General features: G+C 53.9%; 8 protein-coding genes across 8 annotated transcripts; 3 read left to right on the top strand and 5 right to left on the bottom strand.

Annotated features, from left to right (window-relative positions):
* Positions 1-224: 224 nt before the first annotated feature.
* On the bottom strand, positions 225-4,106 carry Triagg1_678 (uncharacterized protein; the record flags this gene model as incomplete). The annotated part of the gene is made up of 6 exons (XM_062903350.1): positions 225-286; positions 353-758; positions 821-1,022; positions 1,087-2,176; positions 2,243-3,217; positions 3,284-4,106. 6 exons carry the CDS (start codon positions 4,104-4,106, stop codon positions 225-227), a joined length of 3,558 nt encoding a protein of 1,185 aa, XP_062761028.1.
* Positions 4,107-6,532: 2,426 nt separating this feature from the next.
* Triagg1_677 (uncharacterized protein) lies at positions 6,533-8,360 on the bottom strand (the record flags this gene model as incomplete). The annotated part of the gene is made up of 3 exons (XM_062903239.1): positions 6,533-7,917; positions 7,975-8,038; positions 8,202-8,360. The coding sequence occupies 3 exons, from the start codon at positions 8,358-8,360 to the stop codon at positions 6,533-6,535; spliced, it is 1,608 nt and encodes a 535-aa protein (XP_062761027.1).
* A 729-nt stretch (positions 8,361-9,089) lies between these two features.
* On the top strand, positions 9,090-9,979 carry Triagg1_676 (uncharacterized protein; the record flags this gene model as incomplete). Its single annotated transcript, XM_062903128.1, has 3 exons — positions 9,090-9,571; positions 9,645-9,787; positions 9,846-9,979. The coding sequence occupies 3 exons, from the start codon at positions 9,090-9,092 to the stop codon at positions 9,977-9,979; spliced, it is 759 nt and encodes a 252-aa protein (XP_062761026.1).
* Positions 9,980-10,330: 351 nt separating this feature from the next.
* Positions 10,331-11,867, bottom strand: Triagg1_675 (uncharacterized protein; the record flags this gene model as incomplete). The annotated part of the gene is made up of 2 exons (XM_062903017.1): positions 10,331-11,420; positions 11,491-11,867. The coding sequence occupies 2 exons, from the start codon at positions 11,865-11,867 to the stop codon at positions 10,331-10,333; spliced, it is 1,467 nt and encodes a 488-aa protein (XP_062761025.1).
* A 1,053-nt stretch (positions 11,868-12,920) lies between these two features.
* On the top strand, positions 12,921-13,397 carry Triagg1_674 (uncharacterized protein; the record flags this gene model as incomplete). Its single annotated transcript, XM_062902906.1, has 2 exons — positions 12,921-13,231; positions 13,292-13,397. The coding sequence occupies 2 exons, from the start codon at positions 12,921-12,923 to the stop codon at positions 13,395-13,397; spliced, it is 417 nt and encodes a 138-aa protein (XP_062761024.1).
* A 50-nt stretch (positions 13,398-13,447) lies between these two features.
* Positions 13,448-14,924, bottom strand: Triagg1_673 (CAZyme family GT58; the record flags this gene model as incomplete). The annotated part of the gene is made up of 3 exons (XM_062902795.1): positions 13,448-14,335; positions 14,399-14,643; positions 14,798-14,924. The coding sequence occupies 3 exons, from the start codon at positions 14,922-14,924 to the stop codon at positions 13,448-13,450; spliced, it is 1,260 nt and encodes a 419-aa protein (XP_062761023.1).
* Positions 14,925-15,366: 442 nt separating this feature from the next.
* Triagg1_671 (uncharacterized protein) lies at positions 15,367-16,682 on the bottom strand (the record flags this gene model as incomplete). The annotated part of the gene is made up of 4 exons (XM_062902683.1): positions 15,367-16,217; positions 16,277-16,374; positions 16,455-16,592; positions 16,657-16,682. The coding sequence occupies 4 exons, from the start codon at positions 16,680-16,682 to the stop codon at positions 15,367-15,369; spliced, it is 1,113 nt and encodes a 370-aa protein (XP_062761021.1).
* A 6,890-nt stretch (positions 16,683-23,572) lies between these two features.
* On the top strand, positions 23,573-25,954 carry Triagg1_670 (uncharacterized protein; the record flags this gene model as incomplete). The annotated part of the gene is made up of 1 exon (XM_062902572.1): positions 23,573-25,954. One exon carries the CDS (start codon positions 23,573-23,575, stop codon positions 25,952-25,954), a length of 2,382 nt encoding a protein of 793 aa, XP_062761020.1.
* Between the last annotated feature and the right edge of the window lie 1,163 nt (positions 25,955-27,117).

Raw genomic sequence — 27,117 nt, 5'->3', positions numbered from 1 at the left:
GGAAGACACAAAATGCTCGTCAAAATCTCTTCTCCTTCTGCAAGTATTACCAAAAGGCCATCGAATCGTCTCGCCGTACTACTCTGTAAAGATCCATCGGGCACCTCGCGGCACCGCATCCTGGCTGCTGGATAGCAAGAACAAGGCCCACGTGTATAGAGCCGCCGCCACCATTAACTTTTATCTCCACTGCTTGTCCTGGTCAAACTCTGTTCGTCATTCTCCTACTCCAAGTCCGCCGTGTAGCTGAATCCTCGGAACTCTTCTTGCATTGCTTGAGAAAGTACTGTAGTAGGGTTGGTTAGCAGCCGCGACAGAGCACAAGAGGGCAAAAGGGTGGCAATGAACTTACCAGACTGGACTGGGGTGAGAACAGGGGTAACGCTTGTAAACTCGGAGTCAAAGTTGCTCGTGTCCGTAGCACTCTTGATCTGGGGCAGGAACGGCGGCTGGACTCTCTTGTGGTAGATGTCGTCCCAGTTGATGTTGCGGAAGAAGGGCTGGCTCATGATCTCCTGCGCGTCGGTAGGGCCGCTTCCGAGTCGCTGGTCGGGCTCTCTGGTGAGGAGTTTCTGAAGAATGGACACGGAATCCCTAGGCATGTGAATCGGGTAGAGGGGCTCATCGGCGAGAATGGCGTCGTAAATCTCGTCTTCGTCTTCACCTCGGAAGGGAGACTGCTGCAGGAGCATCTGGTAGATCAAGACGCCAAAGGCCCACCAGTCGACCGCGCGGCCATACTTCTTGTCCAACAAAATCTAGTCGGTTGGTGTTAGCACTCGTTTCAAAGACAGCTGAAAAGATGGTATATGCTTCATACCTCAGGGGCCATGAATTCTGGAGTTCCACAGAATGTGCTCGTCGTTGAGCCATACCACATGTCTTCCTTGCAAAGACCGTAATCGGCAATCTTGATGTGGCCATCGAGCGTCAACATGATGTTGTCGAGCTTCAAGTCACGGTAAATGACGCCGTTTTCGTGGAAGTACTTGAGGGCCAAGCAGACTTCGGCAGCGTAAAACCTAAACACAAATCATGTCAGGACGACTTCACAAGAGAGGAATGGTGTTCGTTGACTCGACTTACTGAGCTCGCTTGGTACCAAATTGGCCACGCTGAATGTGAAGCATCAAATCACCACCACTAATGTACTCCATCACAAAGTAGACACGGGTTTCGGTCTGGAAACAGGCATGCAGGTTGGTCAAGAACGGATGCCTCTCGCGGTTGGCGATGAGGAACACTCTCTTCTCCGACTTGATGCTCTCCACTTCGTCATTCTCAATAATAAACTCCTTCTTGAGCACCTTGATGGCGAACAGTCGCCTAGATTTCTTAGTTTCCGCCAACATGACTTTTCCAAAGTTTCCTTTTCCAAGAACGGCAAGGAAGTTGAAGTGATCAAGTCCAATACGCGCGCCGGTACCAGGATCGGTGGCAGACGGCAGAGCCTTGCGCTGGGCACCTCCAGGCCCTGTGGCGGCTCCCTGGGGAGATATGGGCGACTGCGGCTTCGGGGCCGCTGGTTGCTGGTACTGGGGCTGGGTGGGTTGCGGCGGCAGAGCCTGTTGGGGGGGTGGCTGCTGGGGTGGCAGCTGAGGAGGGGGAGCCTGTTGCTGCTGCTGTTGCTGCTGAGGAGGAGGAGCAGGTCGTTGCTGGGCCGGCGGCTGAGCACCGAATCCCTGATCCACGTTGGCATAGTCCGCCGGGTTGTACTTGTGATGCTGGGGAGCGGCACCGCCATACTGTCCTCCTTGAGCATACGGATCCTGAGGTGCGGTATCATATCCGGTGCGGCCCTGCGCGGCGGCCATGGCAGCGGTGGCCGCGGCGGCAGCGGAGAGGTCAGAGGGCGCACGGCCAGGGTGATCAGGTCGCTGAGGCGATGTCTGGTTAGCATACATGAGCCGCGCCGCCTCAGTGGCCTCTGCCGAGGGGGTTCCGGGGGATGAGCCGGCACCCGCGCTCGAGAACGACGCAGATGATCCGTGGCCGGTGGTCGTCGGGCTCTTGCTGGCGCCAGATCGCAGCGTCTTTTCCGACAGCGACGTCGTCTTTTGCTGCCTCTGCTTCTGGACCCTGATGCCCTCGAGAATTTGGTTGGCGACAGCCATGGACATGCCGCAGAAGTCGGGAACCAGGTGGACACACTGGGCGTGACACGTGAGGCCACATTCTATCAAGTTGTCAGTCAAGCTCGCTCAGACGGAACAAGTGAATACGAGTAGCACGGCGGGCTTACCTGAGCATTTTCGACAATTCTTTTTGCCAAATGGCAGTATGTAACCGCAGTGACAGCACCAGTTGGCCGTGACGTTGGAAAAGGGTTGGAACCTGTGGGGAATGCGGTGGTTGATCTTTTCCTCGTCAGGATCAGTCTCAGCATTACTCTTACTGATACACTTGGTGACAACGCTGGAGTAGCACTTGTTGTGGCAGGTGTATTTGCAGTCTTCGCACTGCATACCCGCGGAATACTTGAGGAAGTCTCCGCAGAGGGCACAGCGCATGATGTTGTAAAACTGGTGCTGGACAAACTTGTGGCCGAACATTTCGTGAACTTCCTCCTTGCGCTGTCGAACGGCACCCTTTCGGCCCAGACCGAGATCCACCTGTCTCTTGTCGCGGTTTTCCTTGACAAAGCTGAATTCGAGTTGAATCTGTCCCGCCGGCTCAAGGTTGAACCAGCCATCGATGGGGCCAGTGACAACCTGAGGCTGAGGGCCCGGATCGCCAAACGGTGCTCCCTGACCCTGGCCACCAGGGGTCTGGGGAGAGCCTCCGAAAGATCCCTGGGTTGGGCTCATCGGGAACTGAGAGGGAGCTCCAGAGCTGCCCATTCTATCAGCAGACACCCATCCGGAGCTGTTCATCTCGGCCTCGATCCTCTTGCGGCGCATTTCCTCGACGATGTCGGATATCCGGACCCAGAGCATGCCAATGGGCATGGGGTGCTCGCCGGGCTTGTCGTAGATTGTAAGCTCAATCTCGTTGGCCTTGTCAACTTCGATGTTGTGATACTCGGCTTCCCAGCGGTCATTTCTCGAGGTTCTAGTTCGGGCCATAACAGTGTCCTCGACTTTAACGGCGACAAACGTTTCCGGACCCCGAGCAAATCTCCCGGTGGTGGCGTGATCTACGTCCTTGATGGCCACAACACGAATGGAAAGCTGACCGCTCAAAGGCTTGCGAAGGTTGGGCGTGTTGATGGAGTCGTCTGTGAGAGGAGAGTGAATTAGTGAGTGGGGGGGGGTTCCTTTGCCTCTTTGCATGATGTACATACCATCCTGAGCATCGGACGAGTCCATGTCGACGTGCAGTTCCTCATATCTCTTCAATGCCTGCTTCAAGAGAAGGATCTTCTGCTTGCTCTCAACCCTGCGAGCAGCCGCATCTGCCTTGCTCTTCCTGTCGCCTTCCATGCCATACAGCTGCACCATTTTCTCGACGCCCTTGAGATATTGCTCTTCGACATTGAGCTTGAACTGGATCTGCGAGAGCATGTGCTGGATTCGAGGGCCGAGGAAGGGGGTTTCATACTTGATCAAATCTGCACGCAAGACGGGGTTGGTTAGCCACAGCTCGTATCCCACCGAAAAGAAGAGGGGAAGGCGGGGAGGCGGGAGAGACAAAAAAAAGAAAGACGGCGGATAAGAGGCGAGGGCAGTAGAAGGAAGCTCTCTGTAGAACACACCTAGCTTGGTGAAGTTGGGACGAGCTTTGGAGGCAGCTCCAGGGCCCGGAGCACCAAAGTTGTGTCTCGGGGGTGCCAGATCCGAGGGCGACCCAGCCTGGCCCTGCTGGCCATAAGACGCCTGGTCTCCCCACGACGACGAGGCATCTTTGGGCGGCGGAGGGGGAGCGCCGGCGTCGTCGCCGCCCAGAGACATGCCCTCGACGCCCTGGCCGACCCTCCGCATCTGGATATCCCGCAGCTTCTCCTCGAAGAACTGCAGGTTTCGGCGGCCATCGCGCATCTGGGAGTCGAGCCGAGAGCGCACCGCCTCGTTGTTGGTCTGCGAACGCATGGCATTGGCGGCGTTGATCAGAGCCTTTTCCCGCTCAATCTTCTTGTTGATGCTCTGGATTGCCTCGTCCTCATTCATGGCGGCGGTGCGGGGAGCGCGATTCGTACGCGCAAGACGGTCTGGTGATGGTGAGGAGGGGAGGAGGAGGAGGAGGAGGAAGATGAAGATGAAGACGGAGGTGGAGAGAGAAAAAAACAAGCGGCTCCACGACTAGATGCAACGACGGGAGCGGCCGGGCAAGGCGAGGGAGGAATAAGAAGCTGCTGGGCGAAGATGCCTGGGGTAGCGGCAGGGCAGAGATGCTTGCGGTGGGAAGAGGGAAAAAAAATAATAAAGCGGCCAAAGGTGCCTGTCCTGTCAAAGGTGGTGTTTTGTGGATGTCGTCAGTGATGGGGGGGGAGTCGCTAGGCATGTGGCGGGGTTTATGATGGCCAATATCGGGCGGTTTTGCGGCACTGGCACTAGCAACAGCAGTGGAGGGCCCTAAAGGCAGCAGCCCAGCAGCGGTGATGAGCTGCTGCTAGTATTACGAGGCTGTTGGATGGATGGATGGATGGATGGAATGGATGGAATGGAAATCTACCCGACACGAACCGTATCTGCTGGGAACTACCAAGGCCCAAGTCCACACTTGATGCTGGTGCTGATCTTTAACTATCCAGATGTACAGTGCAGATTCTTCGAGACTCTCTGCGTTACAGCCACCGCCCGGGGTGCTTCTTCATAGGACTGTCTGTCTTGCCTCGTCGTCTTGATCTCTGCCGACCAAGGCCGCAACGTTTGAGAAACTAGCCGAAGCCCCCCTCTGATCTGTGAGAGGCGATTCATGATTCGTTGAAAATAAGCATCAAGGTATGTATTATTCTATACCGTTCTTTACAATGGAGCAGCGGCCGTCCCTTGCTACAATCATTCCGTAATCACCAAACAGTTACCAAGCATGTCGGCCTCCTACCACATTTGGTGCCTGGTCCAGTCGGGCTCCTATCTAGACCTACTATGTGATTCCACATCACAAACGTCGCCTCACCTCGGCCAAGCTAACGGCAACGGCAACGGCCTACCCTGCATAAACCGAGAAACAAGAACTTGGTCTGAGACAAGTTGCAGCCGGGATAACACGTAACATGAAGCTACGGCCCTCGGGAGGAGGCTACGGCGTTCGATAGACCATTACAGTAACTCGTTTGACAAATAGTTAGTGCTGAGTGCTGAGTAGCACCTTGTCCGACCTTGTACTGGGGATGATGATGCAACAGCTTCACTTAGACTTGCGATATACTAGCATCAGTAAACTCTAAAGCAAACAAAGCTTTATGAGAGAACCTTGAAACTTAGCTGCAGCTCTGCCATGCCATGCCACTCATAGCAGCTCGGCAACGCACAAAGCATCTTCAGAGTGTCTGATCAGTCACAAAGAAAAGGCGGCCTCTCGTGTAAAACAACAAAGCCATCCCGCCAAATACGACATTCCATTCAACCTGCTCCACGTGACGCCTCATCCCATCCCATCCATTCAATCAATCTCACCAAGGAGAACAAAGATTCAATGGCGATCGGCTTGTGAAAAACCACACCAACCTCCCCGGCCTCAAACTTTATTCCACCACGAAAGCTCCGAGAGCGAATGAAGACCAATTCCAACGGCGGGGGGGTTGCATTAGAACGAAGCTTTTCTGCTTCGTGTCACTCCCGTATGGTAGCAAAAGCAAAGCCTCCTTCGGTTCCCAACGAAACCGAGTGAAAAAAAGAGACAAGAAAAAAAAGTCCTACCAGCTCTAGGCTCAAAAGTCCTAGATTTGTCTCCCAGCATTGACCCTTCTTTTTGCTAGGACATGGGGTTACACCGACCGGAATGACGTTGCTCCATGTTGTTTTGGCAAGGCTTGTGTTTGGTGCTGAATGGCTTTGTGCAGTGCCTTTGACGTTTGCCGTGGCGCTTCCCTTGGGGTCAATACTAATTGTCCTTCAGTTTCTTTGTTAGTGTTTGGTGGAGGCAATGGCGGACGGGACTCTCAAGATCCGGGCCAAGGCTGGCTGTGGCTGGACAAGTTTGTGCCAAAGCTGAGCGGCCGCTTATTGTGCCGTCAGTGAGCTCGAGAATGCTCGATTGATTGCCTCTAGTCAGTAGTCCGTAGCATCAGACTGAAGCTGTAATAAGCAGCAAGCACTTTGGAATCTCTGCCACCGCCACCAAAGCCATGACCGGCAGCCTCCACCAGCCTCATCGCCACTTCATTCAAACAGCCTTGCCATCAAGTACATATCCAAGTCTTGTTCTCATAAAAGAAAATGCATTTTTGGGGCCTCATAGCAGCCTTCTCATTGTACAAAAGAGCCCCTCCCCGGATGTACATACATAGTAACTCATGCCCCGGTTATCCGCTCCGCTGCGCTATATGTGTCTAAAGCTCCTTGTTATATCCCTTCAAGGCCCAATATGGTTCTGTGTCTATATTACATCAAAGAGTCGAATCGTTAGAATACATGCCTATCCATCTCCTTCATTTACTACTTCGAAACAACGCTCCCATGCGCCATGTGATGAATATGCCAGTGACGAGGCCCTCCAGCACCAAGGCGGATGCGTCTCGCATGCGCATGTCCACCTGGCGCTCGCTAATCAGGTATTCGAACCCGGCCCTCCACACCTCGAGGTCGGTCACAAGGGCCTTCCATCGCGACAGGACATCTTTCAACTCCTGGAAGCTGCGAATCCAAACCGCGGACATGGTGGTCTGCCAGACAGCCCTGATCTTGGTCAGGCTGAGCAGCTTCTGGGCTTCCTTTTCACGAGCCTTGATTCTGTCGACCTCGGCGGCCGCGGCCACCTGGTCGAGGTTGGCCTTGATCACGGCCAGCTCGGTCTGAACTTCGTCTAGGACTCGCTTCTCCTCTGCCACGACGCCCTTGACCAGCCTTTTCCTCTTCCAGGGCTCGGCGACGAACTGGAGAACGACAAAGAGGACAAAGTTCATGCCCATCAGGCCCCAGGTACCCCAGGTCGAGGCCCTTCGGATCCGGTCGCTCCAGATCTGCTCTTCATGATAGCGTTTCAGGATGCCGGCGCTGAGCTTCTGGCTGAGCTTCTGCTCGTCGGACTCGGCCTCGGTCAAGTTTTCCTGCGCCGTGACGACCTCGCCCTCCAGGACGTGGTCTGTGCGGTACAATTCCGTAAAGCGTTCAAGATCTGTCGGTGTCCATGTATCCTTGCGGGCAAGCAGCGTCGTCACCTCACGCTGAGTCGACGCTCGCTTGTTATTTGACGTCTTGTATGCCTGTCTGGCCGCCCGCACACGAGCCTGGGCCTCGGCCAAGCCAGTCTCCAGCTGCTCATTCTCCACCTTGATGGCTTCGATGCCCGTGTAGCCGGTGATCTCGTTGAGCTTCTGCGAGGCATTGAGAACTTTTGACTGGACATTGTCCATGATGCCGCTGAACCTCTTGTTCAGGGCACTCCGGCGCTCCTCAGATATGGACGGCAGCTCCAGCCAGCTCGGCCGGGACCACGAGGCACCGGCGGCGGGGGGTTCGGTGCTGCTTGCATTTTTCGCGGGTGCAGCCGGTTTGTCGGCTTTGGGGGCGGATGGAGGGGGGACGGGGGATTTGTCGGCGTCGTGGGGAGGCTGAGAAGAGTAGAAGCGAGGGAAGACGATGGGCTGGACGTGGCAACGCTTGCAGGGCGTCGACGGCCATCGGGCTGTGGTGATGGTGATGCCGCCGGGGGCAGGCCTTGCTGCCAGCTCCAGCCCTATCCTGCCATGTCTCCAGACAGCACGGCCAAACGGCTGCATATCTGCCAGCGCAGGGCCGAGAAGCCTCTGCACCGCTGTTTTCTTCTTCTTCTTCTTTGATCCTCGAGGGCTCGAACCGCCGGATGTCGGTGCAGCTTTCCGGGGTTGGTAGGAGGGGGAATTTTCTCCAGGTCTTTTTTTTTTCTGCGTACAGTAGCCGAGAGACGGGACAAAGTGCTGGGCTGGACTGGGATCTGTCTTAGTCTGGCCCCGTGCCTTGACACCCAAAAGCCGTAAATCGTCGGGTGCAATGGCGAGAGAGAGAAACCAGAAAAACAGAAAAACAGAATCACAGAAGAAAAAAGAAAAAAAAAAGAAAGAGAAGAGAAGAGAGTAGTGCTCCTCCACTCTGCCAATTGATGGTCGTGGCCCAGCTTACAGGCCCAGGCGTGAGCGATAATGTTCCCGTTGCCTCCACCTCTGAACAGACAGCTTCCCCGGCTGAGCCCGGGTCTTTGGGCCGATCTCGACGGGCAGGTTTTTGGTGTAGACCGCCTTCGCAAAAATTCGCGCGCCGATTGTTTGTTGGCACCCGCATGTGAGCGGCTTAGTGGGTTTGTGCTGTCCATATGGATATATTCTGCGGGTGCTAGAAGTGGTGGCCGGGGAAAAGAATTGACATTTTTTTGATGGAATTGATTCTGATTGAGAGTGCCCATGTATAGTCTTGCAATTGATACATACAAAAGACATGAATTGATATTGATGTTACGCAGTGGAATTAGACTCTGGTGTCAACTACTTGACATTGAACTCAATTCATCAAAACCTTGTGTGCCATCGAGTCTCCCGAAAAGGCCTATTTCGGGCTTCTAGCGCCCTGGCGGGGCTCGCGGCCCCCTGTGCCTCCACTGTCCCTGTCCCTTGACCACTGCGGCGGGGCATCTCAGCGAGGTGAAGCCGCCAGAAATGACGACACACAGCGGACGTGGGATTTGATAGCAGAGCATTAGCTGGCAGATCGGCGCTGCGCCAGGAGGGATTTTCACCAACAAAATCAACAGGGGATGGCGATTTGCATTCGAACTTTTATTTTAGACTCCTTTTCGTCCTTTTCGTACTATATTTCCCCTTCTTCTCTTCTTCATCTTGGCCGAGCGTTGTCATCTTCCATCTCCCTCTTCTCCCCATACTGCCAATCTTATCGCCGTCCAAAAAACTGCCCCTCCATCTATTTGCCCCTCCAGAATTTCCCCTTCTCTCCTCGCCTCTCCATCTTCACCTTTCAATATCCATAGGCAGTCAAACCCCCAGATTAACCTCCACAATGGGCTCCGTCGCAAACGACATTCCGGCCATGGCCACCAACCCCAAGTTCATCTTCTTCACCGACTTCGACGGCACCGTCACAACCGCCGATTCCAACGACTACATGACGGACAACTTGGGCTACGGCGTCGAGAAGCGCAAGCAGGGCAACGCCGACACGCTCCACGGCCGAGTCAACTTTCGCGATTCGTTCCGCGAGATGCTGGACAGCGTCACGACGCCCTTGAACGAGTGCGTCGACATCCTTCTGGCCAACATCAAGCTCGACCCCGGCTTCAAGGACTTTTACAACTGGGCCCAGGACAACAACGTCCCGATTGTCATTCTCAGCGGAGGCATGGAGCCTGTGATCCGGGCGCTTCTGGATAAGCTGCTGGGGCCTGGGTGGGATATCCAGATTGTGAGCAACTTTGTGCGGGCGAGGGAGGGAAAGAGCCTCACCGACGTTGGTGGCTGGGAGATTATCTTTCGCGATGACAGGTAAGGATTATATGAGTCCGATGCGATCTGATAATAGATCATTCTTGGTGCCGGTATTGACAACGTGACGCAGCATTCACGGCCACGACAAGTCCATTGAGATCCGCAAGTACTCGAGCCTTCCCAACCGACCAACCATGTTCTACGCCGGCGACGGCGTCTCCGATCTGTCTGCGGCCAAGGAGACTGATTTGCTCTTTGCAAAGGCCGGAAAGGGTGCGTTCTAAACTGTCTAATTCTCACCGCCTATACTGAAGTTAACATTCGTGAGTAGATTTGGTGACTTGGTGCGAAAACGAAAACGTCCCCTTTGTCACATTCAACGACTGGACAAGCATCACCCAGACGGTCAAGGACATTGTTGCCGGCAACATTACCGTCCAGGACGCGGCCAAGGGTCGCATTTAATTTTACGATTTGAACGACTTTTTATTTTCCAACAATTTATTTGGATGACCGTGTTTATACAAGGGATGTTGATAGATGCTTAGTTGGGCTGGTTGGATACCATCTATAGAAGGTATAAGAAGGTATAGATTTCTTGGGAGACTTAGAAAAAAGAACGGTAGCTTAGATTCACTATAGAATGGATAGATGAACAAGCCGCATAGACTCGTTAATAGTATACTAGTTATGACATTGATATTGTTTCATCATTTCTCATTATCCCTTTGCCCTTTTAAATCAACACACCTCATATACGCCGTTTCCTCCTTTTCCCCCCAGTTCATCACATTATAATTCCCTCCTCATCCCCAATCACTTCTTCTCCTTCGTCTCAGAAGGAATGCCATACCAGCACAGCAGCATCACGACAAACAAGAAAATCACAATCGGATGCAACACCCACGTCCCAACCGCCTGCGCCAACAACCCCGTCACAAACGGCGCAACGGCGCCCCCCAAGCTCCCAAACGCGCTGATGGCCCCCATCCCGCTCAGGATGTCCCGGTGCGACATGCCGCGCATGAAGACGGCCGCCGAGCACGGGTAGATGGGCCCCAGCAGCAGGCCGACGATGCTCACGGCCACGGCGTCGCCCACGACGTTGGGCACGAACCACACCAGGAGCTCAAAGGCCAGGGCGCCCGCGACCAGGCCGTAGACGAAGACCTTTTCGCCGAAGCGAGCGGCGGGGCCGGACAGGAAGAAGCGGCCGATGGTGATGCCGGCCCAGAAACCGGCTGAGACGTAGCCGACGGAGGATGGGTCGCCGCCGCGCGAGTTGATGAGGAAGGAGATGACCCAGCCGGAGATGGACACCTCGGCGCCCTGGTAGGCGAAGATGAAGGTTGATCCTAGCAGCACGATGCGCAGCTTCACCGCGGCAAACATGCCCAGGAAGGCCGAGTTGTCTGGCGCTGCTTCTCTCTCGCGGACCGCCGGGCTTTGCTCCTTTTCAAACCGCCAGAACGCCCACGCCGAGAGCGTCATGGTCACGAAGCCAATCCCCAGGGTCAAGATGTAGTAGTGATTCCACGCCGTGTGCGCCACGGTAACCAACGCCGTGGCAATCAGGGGGCCTGAAGTGCCTCCAATGCCATAACTCCCATGCAACATGCCCAGCATGATGGTGCTGTTCTGCAGACTGCCGCAAAAGATGTTGCCCATGGCGACATTAATAGCAATGCCCAGGCCGACGAAGAAAAACGCAGCCACGACGACGCCAAAGGGGGCGGCGGCGACGAGAGGGATGTAGGCACACGCCATGAGCATCTGGCCGACGGCAATGAGCTTTGCCCGGCCCAGCTTCGCACGCAGCGTGTCGAGGAAGACGGCGGCAAAGACGAAGCCCAGGGCTTGGCCGACGAAGATGAGCGATACAATGGCGTATCCGATTTCATAGTGTCTTTTGATGATCCCGTTAGTCTCTTGGGCTCTCTCTCTTCACGGTTTACATGACAAAACAGGAAACCTACTTTTCCATGTAGGGAATCAGAGCACCGGCGGCACTGTCACTCAACGCATTGCCAAAGTTGGCCAGACACACAGACAGCAGTCTGAAGCGATTCATATACGGCTCCCACACGCTGGGAATCACTTCCACGGCATCAACCTCGAGAGCCGGGCTCGCCGGACGACTTCTCTCCAGATCGGCATCTTCTGTCCTAGGCGTGACTACACCAGAGGCGAATGTATCACTACGAGGCCGCACATTGACAATCTCTTCCTGGTACGGGCCGCTGGAATAGGTCCTCTGGTAGGTCTTTTCCGGGGCTGTGAGCGGCCTGGTCGCCTCGTCGGGAGAAGGGCCGGATTGGATCTCCACGAGGTTTCGCAAGAGGATTGCGTCCATGGTGGAGAGAAAAAATGCTGTTCAATCAATGGGGAAAACAGCAATTGAGGGTTTAGTTGTATGCTTGGAATCGGGTTGATGAACAGAAATTCACTTTTGCGAAAGGGGAAGTTTTGATTCCAAGGAGCCCCAAGGTGAGCTTTCACCAGAGCTTCCTCGCCCGTCATTTATACGCCGTCCAGCTACAGCAGACAACTCAAAAAAAAACACACTGTAAACAGTGTTGCAACGGCCCAATTTTCCACCAGGTCTCGTGGACCGATAAGCTCTGCTAGTGGAATGCCCAATTCCGGGAATCCATGCTGTGACGAAAAAAAAAAGCCATCGTGGGATTTTGTGGTGAAAGTACGGAGCACTCGTGATAAAGAAGCTTCAGCTGCGGGTCTCCCAAACGATATCGGCTGCGGCCCTCCGTGAGCCGGCAAGCGAGCCCGTGGGAAAAGTGCCTGATATACAAGTCTCTTTCGCGCGGAGCCCTTGTTAGTGGCTTGTATAGCCCACCTCCACCGCTGTCCCGAGAACGGGTGGCTTGAAGGGGGTGATGGTGTACGTGATCTCGACGAGATTGGCGGTGCCTTGTTGCAAGCCCATCCTGCGGCACCGTTTTAGCTTGTGAGTCAAAGCAGGCTGGTGAACGCCAAAATGCCTAAAAAGGACATTAGAAATCCGTTGTATTGCTTGGCTGCAAAATGTAGATTAAGTAAAATTCCCCGGCATTTCTCCCATTGGGGCGTCTAGCATCACACTTTGAAGCGAATTGTTTTGTAATGGATTCTTCTTGGTCCCCGGTTATCCATCCAAGCTACTTGTGTCTGATGGACCCTGAAGCGGCCTCGCCCAACACGGAAATACCGCGGCGGGCATCCGAGGGCTGGGAGATGGGAATTTTATTTTATTTTATTCCCATTTTCCCTATCGAGGAGCTGTTCGTCTATCGATAAGTGCCCCTCCATCCAAGCCCCGGTTTATTCCCATCCACCAGATAATTTTTTGTGATGGCTAACAATCCATTGATAGCAACAACACCAGCTCAACCGCCAGAAATCAATAATCATGGGCCGTCCGAAGCGAAACGTCCTCGCTGCCGCGCAAGAGGCGCTGTCGCCGCCTGATGCCCTGCAGCCCACGCAGGTGATTGTGCGCGTCGTCAAGCCCGAGGGCAACAACCTGTACACGTGCGAGATGCCAACCAAAAAGGCCGTCGTCCTCGAGCTCGCCCAGCGCTTTCGCAACACCATCTGGATCAAGCGTGGCGGATACGTCCTGGCCGAGGGATATCCAGTGGGGACGCAGGACAGCAGGGCAATTGGGGAAATCATCAATGTCGTCCGGGACGAGAAACTCTGGCGAAAGCAACCATATTGGTATGATGTGCATCTTTCCCAATCTCTATTTCTATACATGTATTAAACGATTTGCTCCAGGCCAAAAGAATTTGTAAAGACAAGCCAAGATCTCAGCGACGAGGAGAGCGACTCCAACGTAGGAAAGATGCCTCCCAGCGACGACGAGGAAGAGGACGAGGAATAATGAGACAATGCTTTTGCTCGCAACCACCCAGTCGTATTCTTATACCAACACTATAGTTGTTTTGGCTTCGGCGCGCCACGCTGCGGGTTCGACCCTACAAAGGCCATGGCAACCGTCACAGCCAGCACGCTCACCACGACGTTGGAGCTGACAGGAGTGCTGGGGAACACGTTCCAAGCCCATTCTTGCGCCGCCCACAGCGGGACCACGACAAGCAGATTCGGAGAAGCCGTCCACAGGAGGAAGGGCGTCGCCCATGCCAAGTACGCATAGAATTGGTAATGCAGAGATCTGGCAAACAGGAGCCCAATCACATTGGCCGACAACACGGTGGACATGATGTACCTGGGCGTGACGACTCTGTGGGAGATGCTGAGCTCTTCCTGCTCTGTGAAAGGCGACTGGAACTGGAGAACGTAGGGAATCATTCCCAAAAAGGTTCGTTCTTGAATCTTCAGCCACCGGCCTAGGATGAAGATTAGGAGGAAGAGGGCGTGGAATGCCAGTAGCGTGATAGAGAAGCCTCTGCTAAGGAACAATTCCTCGCCGAGCATGCGCCAATTGACTGTCCATTCAAACTTGAACTGCCTCGATAGCTCGAACGCTCGGCCAAGATAACCTCTCCAGTTTGTCGTGACGAACGGAATGGCAAGGAGCAGCTGAACCTGTACCATGAGCCACAGTAACCGCAGCGCCCCTTTGAACCCACGACCCAGGAACAGCACAATGACGACGGCGGGGAGAACGAGTAGCAGTGACATCTTGACGCCAAGACCGATGGTGTACGCCAGAGCACCAACGGTCCAGACTCGTCGCTGGAAGAAGTAGATTGACAGCCACAGGAAGAAGGCCGCAAAGCAGTCGTTGAAGCATCTCAGGACAAAGACGCTGTGAAGCCGCTTTGAAAGAATCAGGAGCGGAAAGATGTACGGGGGGACCTATCACCTTTAGTCACCACTTTCACTGCAAACAAAGACTACACACTTGTCAATGAAGCTCACCTTGGCCTTCCAATAGCACAGCATCACCACCCCCAGCGTAGCCATGTACAAACCGGCAAAGAGCTGCTGCGCCAACAAGATATCCGTACCCTTGTTGGTCAGATAATACAACCCCGTGTAGATATACACATGGGCCGCGGGATACACCAACGGTCCCGTGCCGCCCTCCATCTTGGGATAATCTCTCTCGCCGTGAACAAACTGCGTGACCTGCTCCATGTAGGCAACCCAATCGATTTCCGTATCTAAAAAAAAGGAATCGAAAGTGACAAATTCCACTCGTTAGCCTGGGTTGTTTTTGCATGAGGTTTTCCCTCCCTTTTTGGGGGGGGGGGGGGGGGGGATTTTTCTCTTTTGCTTTTTTCTTTTCCAAAAGGGACCGTACAGTGGTCGACTAACAGGGGATTTTCCAGATAATCAGGCCGCACAGAACAGCGTCCGCGAGCCAGAGGCCCATGGGGATGAATTTCGACAGCGCATGGCGGCCGTGGGCGACGTCGGAGGCGAACTTGATGAGGGAGGCCATGAGAGAAGCCAGTTCCGGGGTGATGAGAGAAGCTCTCGTCCTCTTCTCTTCTCTTCTCTCTATAATCTTTCTTCTTCACCGAGTAAACGAGAGTGAGTGAAATGAGAGAGAACAATTTGGTCCCGAGGTTCGTTGATTAAAGGGACATTGTCGATCCTGTTGGAAAAAAAAATACACGTTGAAACGGCCTTGTTTTGGAGCTTTCGAGGCCCGTTATATGCAACGTGGAGCCTTTTCGCTGGGACGCCCCGGCAAATGCGTATACCCCGCTTATACGCATCGACTCACTCTCCCCCTTTCATGTTGTTCACTTGTGACGAGATGGAATGACGGCTCGTGTAAAAGAGTAAACCAAGCCTCGATAGATATGTAGAGTTGTATACAGCTTTATTGAATAGTAGAGCAACCAAGAATCGCATGAGTGGAAATAATGGGTCAAAACTTAAGCCCATGAAAACACCTTGCCTTCACCACTCACATCCTCCCCATTCCTCTCCCGAATCTCATTCACCAGCTCAACAACCCTCTCCGCACATCCATACGAGCCCTGATACCCCCATCCCGCATGCCCATAATTATGCACAATCGAAGTCTCCCCATCCAAACCCTCCTCCTCAATCCTCACCCCGTTCTTCCTCCACGGCCGCAAACCCACGCCATGTCTAATCACGCTCAGCCCCTCAATCCCCTTCCCCCCCGTCAGCCCCGGCGCAGCTTCTACCGCCCTCTTCATGATGCGAACCGCAATGTTTGGATCGGGCGCAGATTCCCAGTTACCGACGTCGTACGTCCCGCCGAGAACCGTGCCTCCGCCGGCGGCGCGCTGCATGATGTACGATATCTCCGTAGAGCTGTCGTCAGTTCCCGACGTGGCAATCATGGGATGGCACTCGTTCCGCACGAGGACAATCTGCGCACGAGCAGGTGCCATGGTGGTATCCTCGACACCCCCGAGCTTGAGAGACCCCAAGGCCGTAGCGTTGATGATGATGTTTGCCGGCTGGCCGGTGTGACTGAGCGACTTTGCGTCGCGAATGTCCGTCAAGACGACTCTTTTGAACACGACGCCGTTCTTGAGACACTGGCCGACGAGCCATGGGAGGTAGACGGCCGTGTTGATGCACACGCTTGTAAACTCGCATCCCGAATCGTGGCCCGGGATGACTTCGTCTTGGCTCAGTTCGCGGAAATCAGGGAGCACCGATTTGTACCAAGGGTCTGTCGAGAACAGATGGTCGGATAGATGATATCCGGGAGCTTCCGTATCCTTGACTCTTCTATAAACACGGGCTTCTATAAGTTGATCAACCATTAGCAAACAAGTAGTCCCAGGTTGCGCAGTAGTATTTTACTCTGAAAGTGAATTCCCGCTTCGGGAACTTGTTCCGTCAGGCGCTTCAACTCTGGCCAAGTACGACGCTCCCATCGACTATTCTCCTCGTCGGCCATTCTATACGCAACTTCAGATTAATCATCCGAGTCATACGAAAGAATTAAACGATAGCATGATGTATATAAGAGCACACTCACGGAAGCACATTTGCTCCGGCCCAAGGTGAGGCATATTCAACATCATAATCACCCGGCATGTGCTTTGCAACCACGGTGACCTTGTTGGCCTTGCTCCTCGAAAGGAGAAGTGCTGAAGTGAGACCACTCACGCCGGCCCTGCATCAGGATGTCTTTGTCAATGTATGCACACATGTAAGGTAGTTGGAGCTCCAAGTCTCACCCTGCAACGACAATCACGTTCACCATTGCATCAAGAACAAGGCAATCAGAAAGGATGAATGATTTCAAAATGCCAACGCTTCCGTGAGCAATCGTGAGCTCTGATATACCGCAATCTCCCACGATAAAAGAGAATTCACACATCAGCGCATCCTGATAACGTTATGGAGTCGTCGAGCTGCGATTGCGGAGTCGGCGTGACTCCAGCGGATCGCTCCCCGCATTCTAAATCGAACCATGGCTACTACAGTATGTAGACACTTGCAAGACTTAGCATACAAGTTGGATAACGTTTACGTCAAGAATTGAAGAACAATTTGACAAAATCTCCAATTGCCGATTCTTCAGCAATAGCAAGACGAGGCCTCGAATGCTTGTGAAACGCAGCAAAACAACGGGAGCGAGGCTCGGACGCAGCCAGGATGGAATCCCGCGCGAGTAGCTGTCTTGGCGTGTAAGCAGAATGCGAGGATATCAATGCCATGCCCCCTGGCCGTTGGTGAGTCTAAAAAGAGAGAGAGATAGATTCCATCAACTGGAAATTCGCAACTAGCCTCGAAAATTCTTTTCCTTCCAGCTTTTCCGCGGCCAAGGATCTTGCCAGGATCAACTTTGTTGGGTCTCACTCCCGGAACCTCTCTCCAGACATCCGCCCTGATGCTAGAACAAAAGAAGCCTCAAGTTCCAAGCCTGCATAGATTTTAGTGAGCAGATATCGCACTACCAAGTTGCCGAGCACCGTAGTCAAATTGCTTGCCAGAGCGCTGTTGGTTCCCAAGCGTTGGACAGTGGCCAATTCACGCACAGATGACGTTGCCGCGGCGATGGTTTGCACATCCAATTTCACCATGGCGTTTTTTCATTTCAACATGGCTGCCTTCATTCGACAATCCAGCTCTGTGGCAAAGCGAACCGGAAAGCGAGAAAGGATGGTAGCCTTCATTGGAATTGCCGGGTCATGGATTCTTCGCTCTGGACCAATGGAAAGAGTTGCATTGAGAAGGGAGGGTAGGACAAGACCCCTTCAAGAAATCATGCCGTTTCACAACGCAGTTGTCTGCTCACCAGAAGCTGTAGAGTTAATTACGTCTACGAAGCACAGCATCCATCCGAGTACTTGGCATACCATTGATGCGGGTTAACACACTTCTGCAAGACGAGTCTGTCGGAATCAAGCTCGGCACCAAGGAAACGAGACCAAAGGGGGGGAAGGTCTGGTCTGAATGATGAATCACCAATGCCTTTCCCCCCGTCTCATCTGTGCTGCAGACGGGCCTTAGCTCAACTGCTGGTTGATGTGGCGTCGTCGAGGCACACACACAGTTGAGATTAAGTCGGGCCCTAATGAAATGTCCCATCCCGTCCACGTGGTCATCTATCATCCGCCGGGAGGGTTTCAAGACGATTTTTATCTCTCATGTTCTTGCAAAGCGCGTAGGGAGGTTGCAGATGGGATGCTACTCGCCTGAGACTGCCTCATTGTTTGCTATTCACTGCCATCCCCATTAGTGCCAAGGATACCCAAAAGAGGCGAGGGACATTTCATCACCGCAGCTTGTACAACGTGCCTGTACCTGCGTGCGGTGCGTTAATGGCAAATGGAACAGGCCACGGCCACATCGGGATGCGTACGGAGTAGGGTGAGGTACTTGGGCAACGAGAGACGCATGTACCACCAGTCCAGTTGGCAAATCCTTGGGGCTAGGCAAATCTCCCGCCTGGCTGTTCACTGGTTGCACGGCGTTGAGTTGACGGGGGCCGTTGCATTTGCGGCCACTCGCGGTGGCACTGGCCATCTGCCCGAACTACCGTAGCATAGCATCTCGTGCTGGGAATTGCTCGGCCCGGCCTTTCAAGGATTGGCGGAGAGTATCTTGGTTAGGTTGCTTGCATGATGCTTATCCGCAGCCGGCTTTGTACTGGCCAGCGAAGGCTGCTCTAGTCGGATGCGGATGCGGATTCGTACTGATCCCATGTTGCTGGCAAAGTTGAGAGGATTCTGGGCTTCTGAAACCCCCGCGAGCTCGAAGGAAGCGCGCGAAGAGGACGGGCGCGTTGAAAAGCACGGCAGGTCTTGCCACCCACCAGACATGGCAGGACACGGTCAGGGCATGTCCAACGTGTCGTGGTACAGCACGGAGCAATGCAATGGAAGGTCACAGTACCAATGCAGCGATGACTTGTCGCCTGCAAATTGTACGTCGGGCGAGGCTCCAAGGGCCAACACGGCCGTCGGGTAGAAGTACATGTGTGGTCTACCCAAGGAGGTAGATGATGTTCATTCAGCCAGATGTCGACTTGAACAGCCTGCAAGCGAGACGGATCAACATTCGAGAAAAGCAAACAGACGACACAAAGACTACCACTAGCATGAGCTTGTGAGTTAAGCGTACATTGGACTGCACTTGCAGCATTCGCTCAACCTGCTTTGGCGAGCTCTCTTCCAAGGCCACACTTGGCCACGATGACGTCGAGCTCTGGCTAGACCAAATCTCTAGGCTCAGAGATTGACTGTCGATGAGCTTGGCTTGGGTTGCAAGGCTCGCGAGGTTTTATCAAGTCTGCGTGGCTGATCTGCTGGGGGTTGCCAGGCCATGACGCAAAGACCTCCAAGGGATCGAATCGCAGCAGGGAGCTACAGCGGCATCCCTGTCGAAAAAGGAAGCATGCCCTTAACACTGATAATGCCGGCGCCTGTGTGAGTGAGCTGGATGGCACACTGTACGGCCGCGGACGCCACGGACAGCATCCTGGCCTCTCGAGCCTCTGTAGCTGATGAACGGGCTCCCAGCGTGGGGCTCGCTGTCGCGGGTATATTCAATCGCTGGGCGACTCCGTTTGCCCAGACGGCGAGTACATGCAAGGTACAGAGGCAGGATGGTGGTCAGAATGGGATCGAAGACATGCTCATCCGGCACAATCAGCGCTTGCTCGTCTCTCTTGCCTTGCCATTGACTGCAACGCTCTTTCACGTCTTCAGGTAGCCTTCGGGTAGCTGTCTCGGTATCGCAGGTATCAGCAGCCATCTGACGAATACGAAGTCTACTGCGGGGGCAATTCATGGTTCCTCAGCGATACGAAGGCACGCGCATGAGCAATAGACAGACTGGGCATCTCGCAACATGTCCTCCCATGCACGCACATGTAGTCATGCCATAGCGCACACAAGAGCCACGATGGGCACCCGGACGACGACGGAGATGCAGATGGATCGTTTTGTCGTAGACAAGGACACAACTAAGGTAGAGAAGCGCTGTCGGCGGACCACCGGCTCTGCATGGGGACGACCTTGAGAAAAGTCTGGGGCCTGCTCCATTGCGGCGTCGAGGTTTTGCTTGTACGAAGATAGTGCTCGCTGGACTCGCAGGTAGCTCAGTTTGCATCAGCAAGTGGCATTCGGGTTTGACGCCCCCCTGGTCAGTGGTTTAGAGTGCTATTTTTCTTCTTCCATCTTCTGTCTCCCCATGGCAGCCCGTGGAATCAGTTCGGCGAGGGTCGGCCGAGTGATTAGTCGACGTCCATGTCGAAAACGGCTTGCCTCAATACACGTACATGTACGAGTACATGCCCGTCTGTGCGGCGATGCATCGAGTCCCTGTCTGCTCAAATCAAGGCGTCTGAGTGATCGGGATGGCGTCGAGATCGGGCTATTGAGCGTACTCCGTACAGTACTGACGACTCCACCCGGACGGTAGGTACCTGTTCGTCCAAACGTCAGTCAAGCCACCAAGAATGGTGGATCCTGACCAGAGAAGAACATGTCTCACCTAGGGATCGGGAGAAGCAATGCCATGTCTCACAAGCGGAGCGAATGGCGGGACGAGAAGCGCAGCACGCTCGTCACCTGTTTCGCTCGCTACTGTAGCTCTGGCTGCTGGGCCAGGACCTGTGAAATAGGAGAGCAAATTGCAGCGGACGGGCAGCAAATCTCAGCCATGGGCAGTTCCGTGCACCACCATTGCCGCGCACGGGATCGTAAGGGTGTGCTGGAGGTGCTGAAGGGGCTGGGAGATGGAGGCAAGGCAATATGAGGCAACATGAAGACGACATGAGACCTGCGCGGAACTCGGAGTAAGGTGGCTGCCGTTCCCCCCGAGAGGACGTACCTCGTGTACTCGTAGCCTGCGTGCAAGAGGCAGTGGTACAGGTACCTACAAGACATTGATCACATCAATCCAAGTCACGATGTAGGTACAGCACACAGTCCAGTAACAATGACAACCACCCCGCTGGAGCATGTGCTGGAGCATTGATGCGCTGTGCTGTGCTGTAGCATGAAGTGACATCTCAACATGACTTACTGTATTGATTCGAGAGCACCAGACACGAATTGTGGCTGCCCGGTGGCAAGCCGCATCGACTCTGGACTGGCAGAAAAGGTCCACGAGACTCGAGCCATCACACCTCCCGCAGACGATGCTAATAAGCGGCACGCTGTGAATGGTTCGCGATGGGCCATCTGATTCCCTTTTTTATTTCTGATGCATGCTAGTGGCAGAAAATACTCGATTTTGCCAGAGCCATTGGCAAACCAAGGCCGGGCATGACCGGGCTGTTATTAGCCACTCACTTTGGCCACTGCAAGTACCTGTACCGGCCATTGCAGACAGGAATCGGCCGCGACATTTGGCTGCTGGGATGTATCGGGACTTGAGTTGACGCGTCCCGGGTACGACAGCACGGCGCAGCAGAGCACAGCAAAGGCCAAGCAAGGCCACGACAACGGCCAACGTATGTAGCTATCAATATCTATTCTAGTCTATTGGCACATGTCCGCTGCCTGATGGTGGTGTTGGTTTTACAACTCACCGGCCTACGCAAGCATTGAGGCATTGAGGCTGTCAATGGGCAGCCCGGCAACTGCATGTAAGCTCTATTCTGGTAGCCCGGCCGCTGTCAGAAGTCGTTCAGCTACAAGCAAAGACGGCGCGGGTAGGGCAGAGACTGGCGGTCCGCCCGCACTGTAAACTGGCCCCTCGACCCCTCTAAGCCCTGGTTGCTCGAGGCTCTAGGGGAATTGAGGGGGGGATACGGAGTCAGGGCCTGGTCCGGTCCTATTCAACGAGCAGCAGGGGGACATGTCTGATGCTTTTCCGGCTCTGCAGTTGACCGACCCCCTGCGACCCCGCCGCGCAGTGGTTTCCCTTTTTTCCATGTGCAGTTTTCTCTTTCTGTCTCTGTCCCTGTCCCACTCGGGATACGATGCGCTACAAGCACTTCAGGCTGTTGGCACATGAGCCATCCGGACACTTCTTGTTGGTGCCGGCACGGAGCCCGGAGTTGTGTGTACTTCAAGTTGGTGCTCGTACATGTACTTGGGGCTTGTCGTGGCCCAGGGGCTTGGGCAGGCCGAGCACAAGTCCCGCTTCCCTGGGACCCCAAGCAAGCCCCGGTACTTCGCACAGGGTGCGGGCAACGGAGCAAACGAACTTGACAACTGCTTTCACTAGAAGAATACGGGACGGAGAAAACAGCCGAATAAAGACAAATAGAAAATGATATCGTAGCATCACTCTCGGACGCATCTCGACATGAGCAATATTTCAGAGCTAGCCGCCGCTTCCCAGCACGTGCAGCGCAGATGCATACCTGTAGAGACATATGTACATGTACGAGTATACGCGGACCAAAGACGATTGCAGGTACTTGTGCGTGCGTACGACGGCGACGATACATGTCGTGCAGTGCATGAAGCAGTGCCTTAGTGAGCTCGTGGCTTGGTATCGCGTCGCTGTGATTGCTGGGCTGCATGTACTTGTACGGCCGGCGCAGCAGCAATACAGTCGAGGCCAATTCTCCGCCAGTCATTGCCGACTTGGCGCTGCAGACGGCGTGTACATGTACATGCTTGCCAAGGTGCGTACGAAGGATTCCAGGTACTCGTACAGCCACAGATTGAATCAAATCAATGTCTGTACAATGGGAATCAACTGCCAGGCACCAAGATGGCCGCCCAAGAGTATTGAAAGAACCCAGCAAACGAACGGGAGTTTCCATCAAATCATTTGATCTATTCTTATGCACCCACTCGGACTAGCAGCCTCTGCCGACTTGCCCATCCGGGACTAACCCGCTCGTCTCCGAATTTTCTCCCACGCAGGCCCCGTTGGCGCTAAACCTGGCAAGCCTGGCCCCGGCAGCACCAGCGCACAGGGCACCTGGTGCCACTGCCACCCAAGTGCCACTCAAGTGCCCCGTACCTTGGCAGCAACCGCAGCGGCGTAGCACCGCAAAGTAGCGCTACCGTACAGTACAAATAGAGCGGCATGTACCTGTACCAGGCCCCTCTAGCGGCCGGATCAGCGCCCACAGGGCCCCTCTGCAAGTGCCCATCGCTGCACCCTCTATCCGCTAAATTACGTCGCTGCCTCCTCCCTGTTTTCCCGTCTGGTGCACTTGAACCCTACCGCTTCACATCTTTTCTTTTTTTCGGAGGGCCCTTTTGATTCCTTCTTCTGCAATGCAAGACCAAGCAATAGTCTGACATTGCAACTCTAGAATCACACCAATCGTTTATTCTCTCTCACTGACCCTCGTTTCTTCCTTCGTTTCTTTTTTGCTGGACTTGCATTAGAGAGGCGTCTTACATCCTCGTACATGCCTTGCTGAGGCGGGACCAGGAACTCATTCCAATTCCATCCACATCGCATTGTCGTCGAATTGGCACAAACAGACCCCGGCCTGTCCGCTTCACAAATTGCAACCGCCTGATTTTGTCGACGCGCCTCGTGGCATGTGTTTCGCATCTGGACCCCTTTGTGCTTTATGCGTGTCTGCCGGTTCAAAAGACTCAACCGACCATCATGCTGCTTCACGCCTCACTTGATCTAGTCATATCGATCCAGCACACCCAGACTCAGACGACTCGCAAGTAAACCAAGGGGGCTTTGCACCCTCGAGGTGAAGCAACCACCACAATGGCTCTGTGGCCTTTTCGCAACAGAGGCGACAAGCGCTCTGCGGCGGACAATGTTTCTGCCCGCAATGCAGCAAAGTCGGCTCCCGTGAGGCCCAGCCAAGATGCGCCCAGATTTAGCTTCTCGCCTGATCGTCAAGACGCAATCCACGTCGACCGACCCCAAGACTTGCCGGGAGGAAATGCGAATGCGCCCAATCCCGTCTGGCAGAACCGCGCACCAACTTTACACCACAAACGAAGCGGAAACCAACCTTCAAGGAGGAAGAGCAGCAAGCGAAAGAGGCAAGATCACAACCGGGAAGCAGAGATCAAGGCCATGAGTGCCTTTACGCCGGCGCGAGCAACCACCGACACCTTTGCCACCACTCGCAGCGCAAAACATGATAATAAGCGGGCAAAAACTCTGCCGGCCAGGCCACCCGTCAGGGCGCCTTGGGATAGCCCTACTTCTGACACTTCGCTGCCTATCCCCATCTCGGTCGATTCCCGCCTGTCCTCGGATTCCAATTATTCATCGTATCGAGTATCCGCCCTGGATTCTCTCGCACCCAGACCAACGCTGCGATATCAGGGAAGCGCTCGATTGCTTCCGTCCCGTGCCTCCGGAGCTGCGCGATCGGGCTCTCAGAAGAAGAGACTCGCCGCTCTTGACGAAGAGACGCTCAGGGCACACAAGCGCATTGATGATCTGGCCGACGATTTCGATGCTGGTGAATTACGAGAGCTCATGGAAAGGGATACTAGGAGACGAGAACGGAACAGGCAGCGTGAGCGAGATAGGACCGAGAAGAAGCTGGCACGAAAGGCCGAGAAGCAAAAGAGAGAAGAAGAAACTGCCCGGGAGAGGGGCACTCCCTCACCCGAGAATCTCGAGCGAGGCGTCATGGGCCGAGAAGTTGGTCTCGGCATCGATCCACCGTCAACCGTGGTGACATCATCCAAGCAACGGGCTTCTCCAGAGCCAATGTCTGACATCGAGGAGTATTCCAAGAAGCCTTCCAAGGACCAGGCGGAACCCCTAGGGACGTTCCACAGGGTAGACACTGCGCCTCGCGAGGCTGAGCCCGCACCGGCTCCCGAAAGATTTCCGCCGATGCCTCGCAAGTCAGATGAGCGTCTCCCAACAGTGCCACCTGCCATTATCAAGCTGGAGGGCAACATGCTACCCAAGACGTCCACTTCAGGGTCGACATTTGATTCTGACAAGGAAAAGACGTCTCTAGCAATGGACGACGATGCCACCACACGAAAAGGATCTGAGACTAGCAGCAAGACTAACCGCATATCGTTCTCGACCTTGCTTAGGTGGGGGAGAAGTCGCCGCAACTCTGGTGGTCCGTCTTCCTTCTCAAACACCTCGCGCGAGGAAATGTCCATGGCTGCACAGGCTGTAGCGGCGGCACATGCCCAAGCGCAAGCGAGAAGCCTCGATTCGCCCGTGTCCTCGCTTTCCGGCAACTATCTATCATCTAAGCCAGGTTCGGGCCCGCCGAAGCGAATGAAATCCCGCTTCCGAGAGGATCTACCAGAACTTCCGATATCACCACCTGGATCCCGTCTTCAATCACCCGAAGCAGAAGTCTCTCACCCCGGCGTTTCTGCATACAAATCTACCGCCGGCTCGGAACCGATAACTATCATCCACCCAATTTTGCGAGACGATACTCCAACTTCTGGCCATCGTTCAATTGACATTCCCTCAATTGACATTCCTCAATCACGGGCGTCAAGAGACAAGATGTACGGCAGCCACTCCGCTGAGCCCCATCTTTCCATGTCTCTAGCGTCTGTCGACTCCGAAGGGTCCTGGCTCTCAGGGAGAGTCGGTAGCCAGAGGAGCCAACGAATGTCATCCGTACGCGAGAGGATTCGATCCCGACAACAAGACCGAGACGCCAGACCAGACTCTCCCTCGAACAGCACGCATGAGGACCTCGAGATTACCGAAGACGATTACATGTCACGCCTGAGCCCCGATCCAACCGCTCTAACATTCAACTCCCGTCTATCAGGCGAGGGTCGCCCGAGCAGTGATGCAGAAGAGCTGAGGGATGAAGGCGAGGTTAGGTGGGGTGCCGTTGGCACCCAGCCGCAGCTTGTCTCTTCGCACACGCATAACCGTGATACCATTCGCAGCCGCGAAGGTCTGCTCAACATCGACTCTGGAGACGAGGAAGACATGGATGCTCCCATTTCTCCCATTTCTCCAATTACCCCGAGCATCGAGGAGAAGGTTGATCTACAGCGTGCTACAAGCGTACGGATGGATCCTGGCCATGCTCGAAACTTTAGCGCTGGAAGCGCGAAGCTGTTAGAGATACACCCTCGAGCATCTGCGGATGGCAAGAGGTTGAGCCAAGAGAGGCCGAACGGTGTGTAAGTTGATGCTCTCTTGATGCTAATGGTTTCAACAGTCGAAAGAGTTCTCCGAATCAGAAAGAAGACAAAAAAAAACGAGAAAAGGACAGAAAAACAAAAGAGGGGCATCGTTTGATGGTTTCAGTCTATATCCAGAACCACAGGGGTGCCTCGTTGATGACTTTCCTTTGTACCACATAACAACTGACCCGAGTCGCTCTTTTTCCATTTTCACTCCTTAAATGATGACCGAAAACCGAACATAAACGACATAAAAACCCCGAAAAATTATACGCAAACAAGACCACAAAAACACACACATATATATACTATTAAAATGGGGAACTCTTTCTGACTTTGGAACCATCGACATCCGATATTGCACATCAAACCACCTTTGGACCTTTTTACTTCTTGGCAGACGTCTCGTTGTACATTACAACCTTTGACGAACTATGACCGGCGTTGGGCTGCTGCTTTTTTTTTTTTTTGCCTTTTATTCCCAAGTACTTTTCTTTTACAGGCACATATACCAGATTTGATACCCACTCTGTCGAAGGGGTCTATTTTTCTCCCGACTCTTTCGCAGCTCGTCTTGTGTTTCAGGGGGAGGGCTGCATCTGTTCCGGAAGCTTTGGGTATCCGGGACCCGAAAAGTGATGAGCATTTACAAAAAACAAAATGGGACGGTTCTTTTTTTCTTTTTATGAAGGCTGATTTCTGCTTTATGACTGCTCTTTTATGGGGAGGCTGGTTGCGATATTTATACACAATCGATTCCTTGGTGGGAGTGGGAAGGGAGGAATTAAGTTTTCGGATTTTGGAACCGTTGGGATATTTTGAAAAATAAAAACAGATTGACAAACCAATTTATCTGGGAACACAAAAAATTTATAGAGGCTTCGTTCTGCGGGCAGGTTGATACTATGGATCAAATTCGTGCCGTTTTTTAATTGCTATTTTTGGTGGTCATATTGGAGGGGAGAGACTTGTATATAGGATGCCAGTTTGTTGAGCATATGGCAGTGAGGGATGAAGTACCACGGTGAAATAATATATGATTGCGCTTAAAGATTTGAGTTTCTCTATTCTTCTCTTTCACAGGTTTATTCGGGAATATTGCTTGTCAAGTTCTGGAGCTCTACCAGTTCTAGCAACGGTGTTGTTGGGCAAGCTCAATTACAG

Source organism: Trichoderma aggressivum (assembly GCF_033847375.1).
Source record: "Trichoderma aggressivum f. europaeum strain CBS 100526 chromosome Unknown scaffold_001, whole genome shotgun sequence".
In the NCBI taxonomy this organism is placed as follows: domain Eukaryota; kingdom Fungi; phylum Ascomycota; class Sordariomycetes; order Hypocreales; family Hypocreaceae; genus Trichoderma; species Trichoderma aggressivum.
The sequence above is the reverse complement of the archived record's forward strand: the minus strand, read 5'-3'. Positions and strand labels throughout refer to the sequence as shown.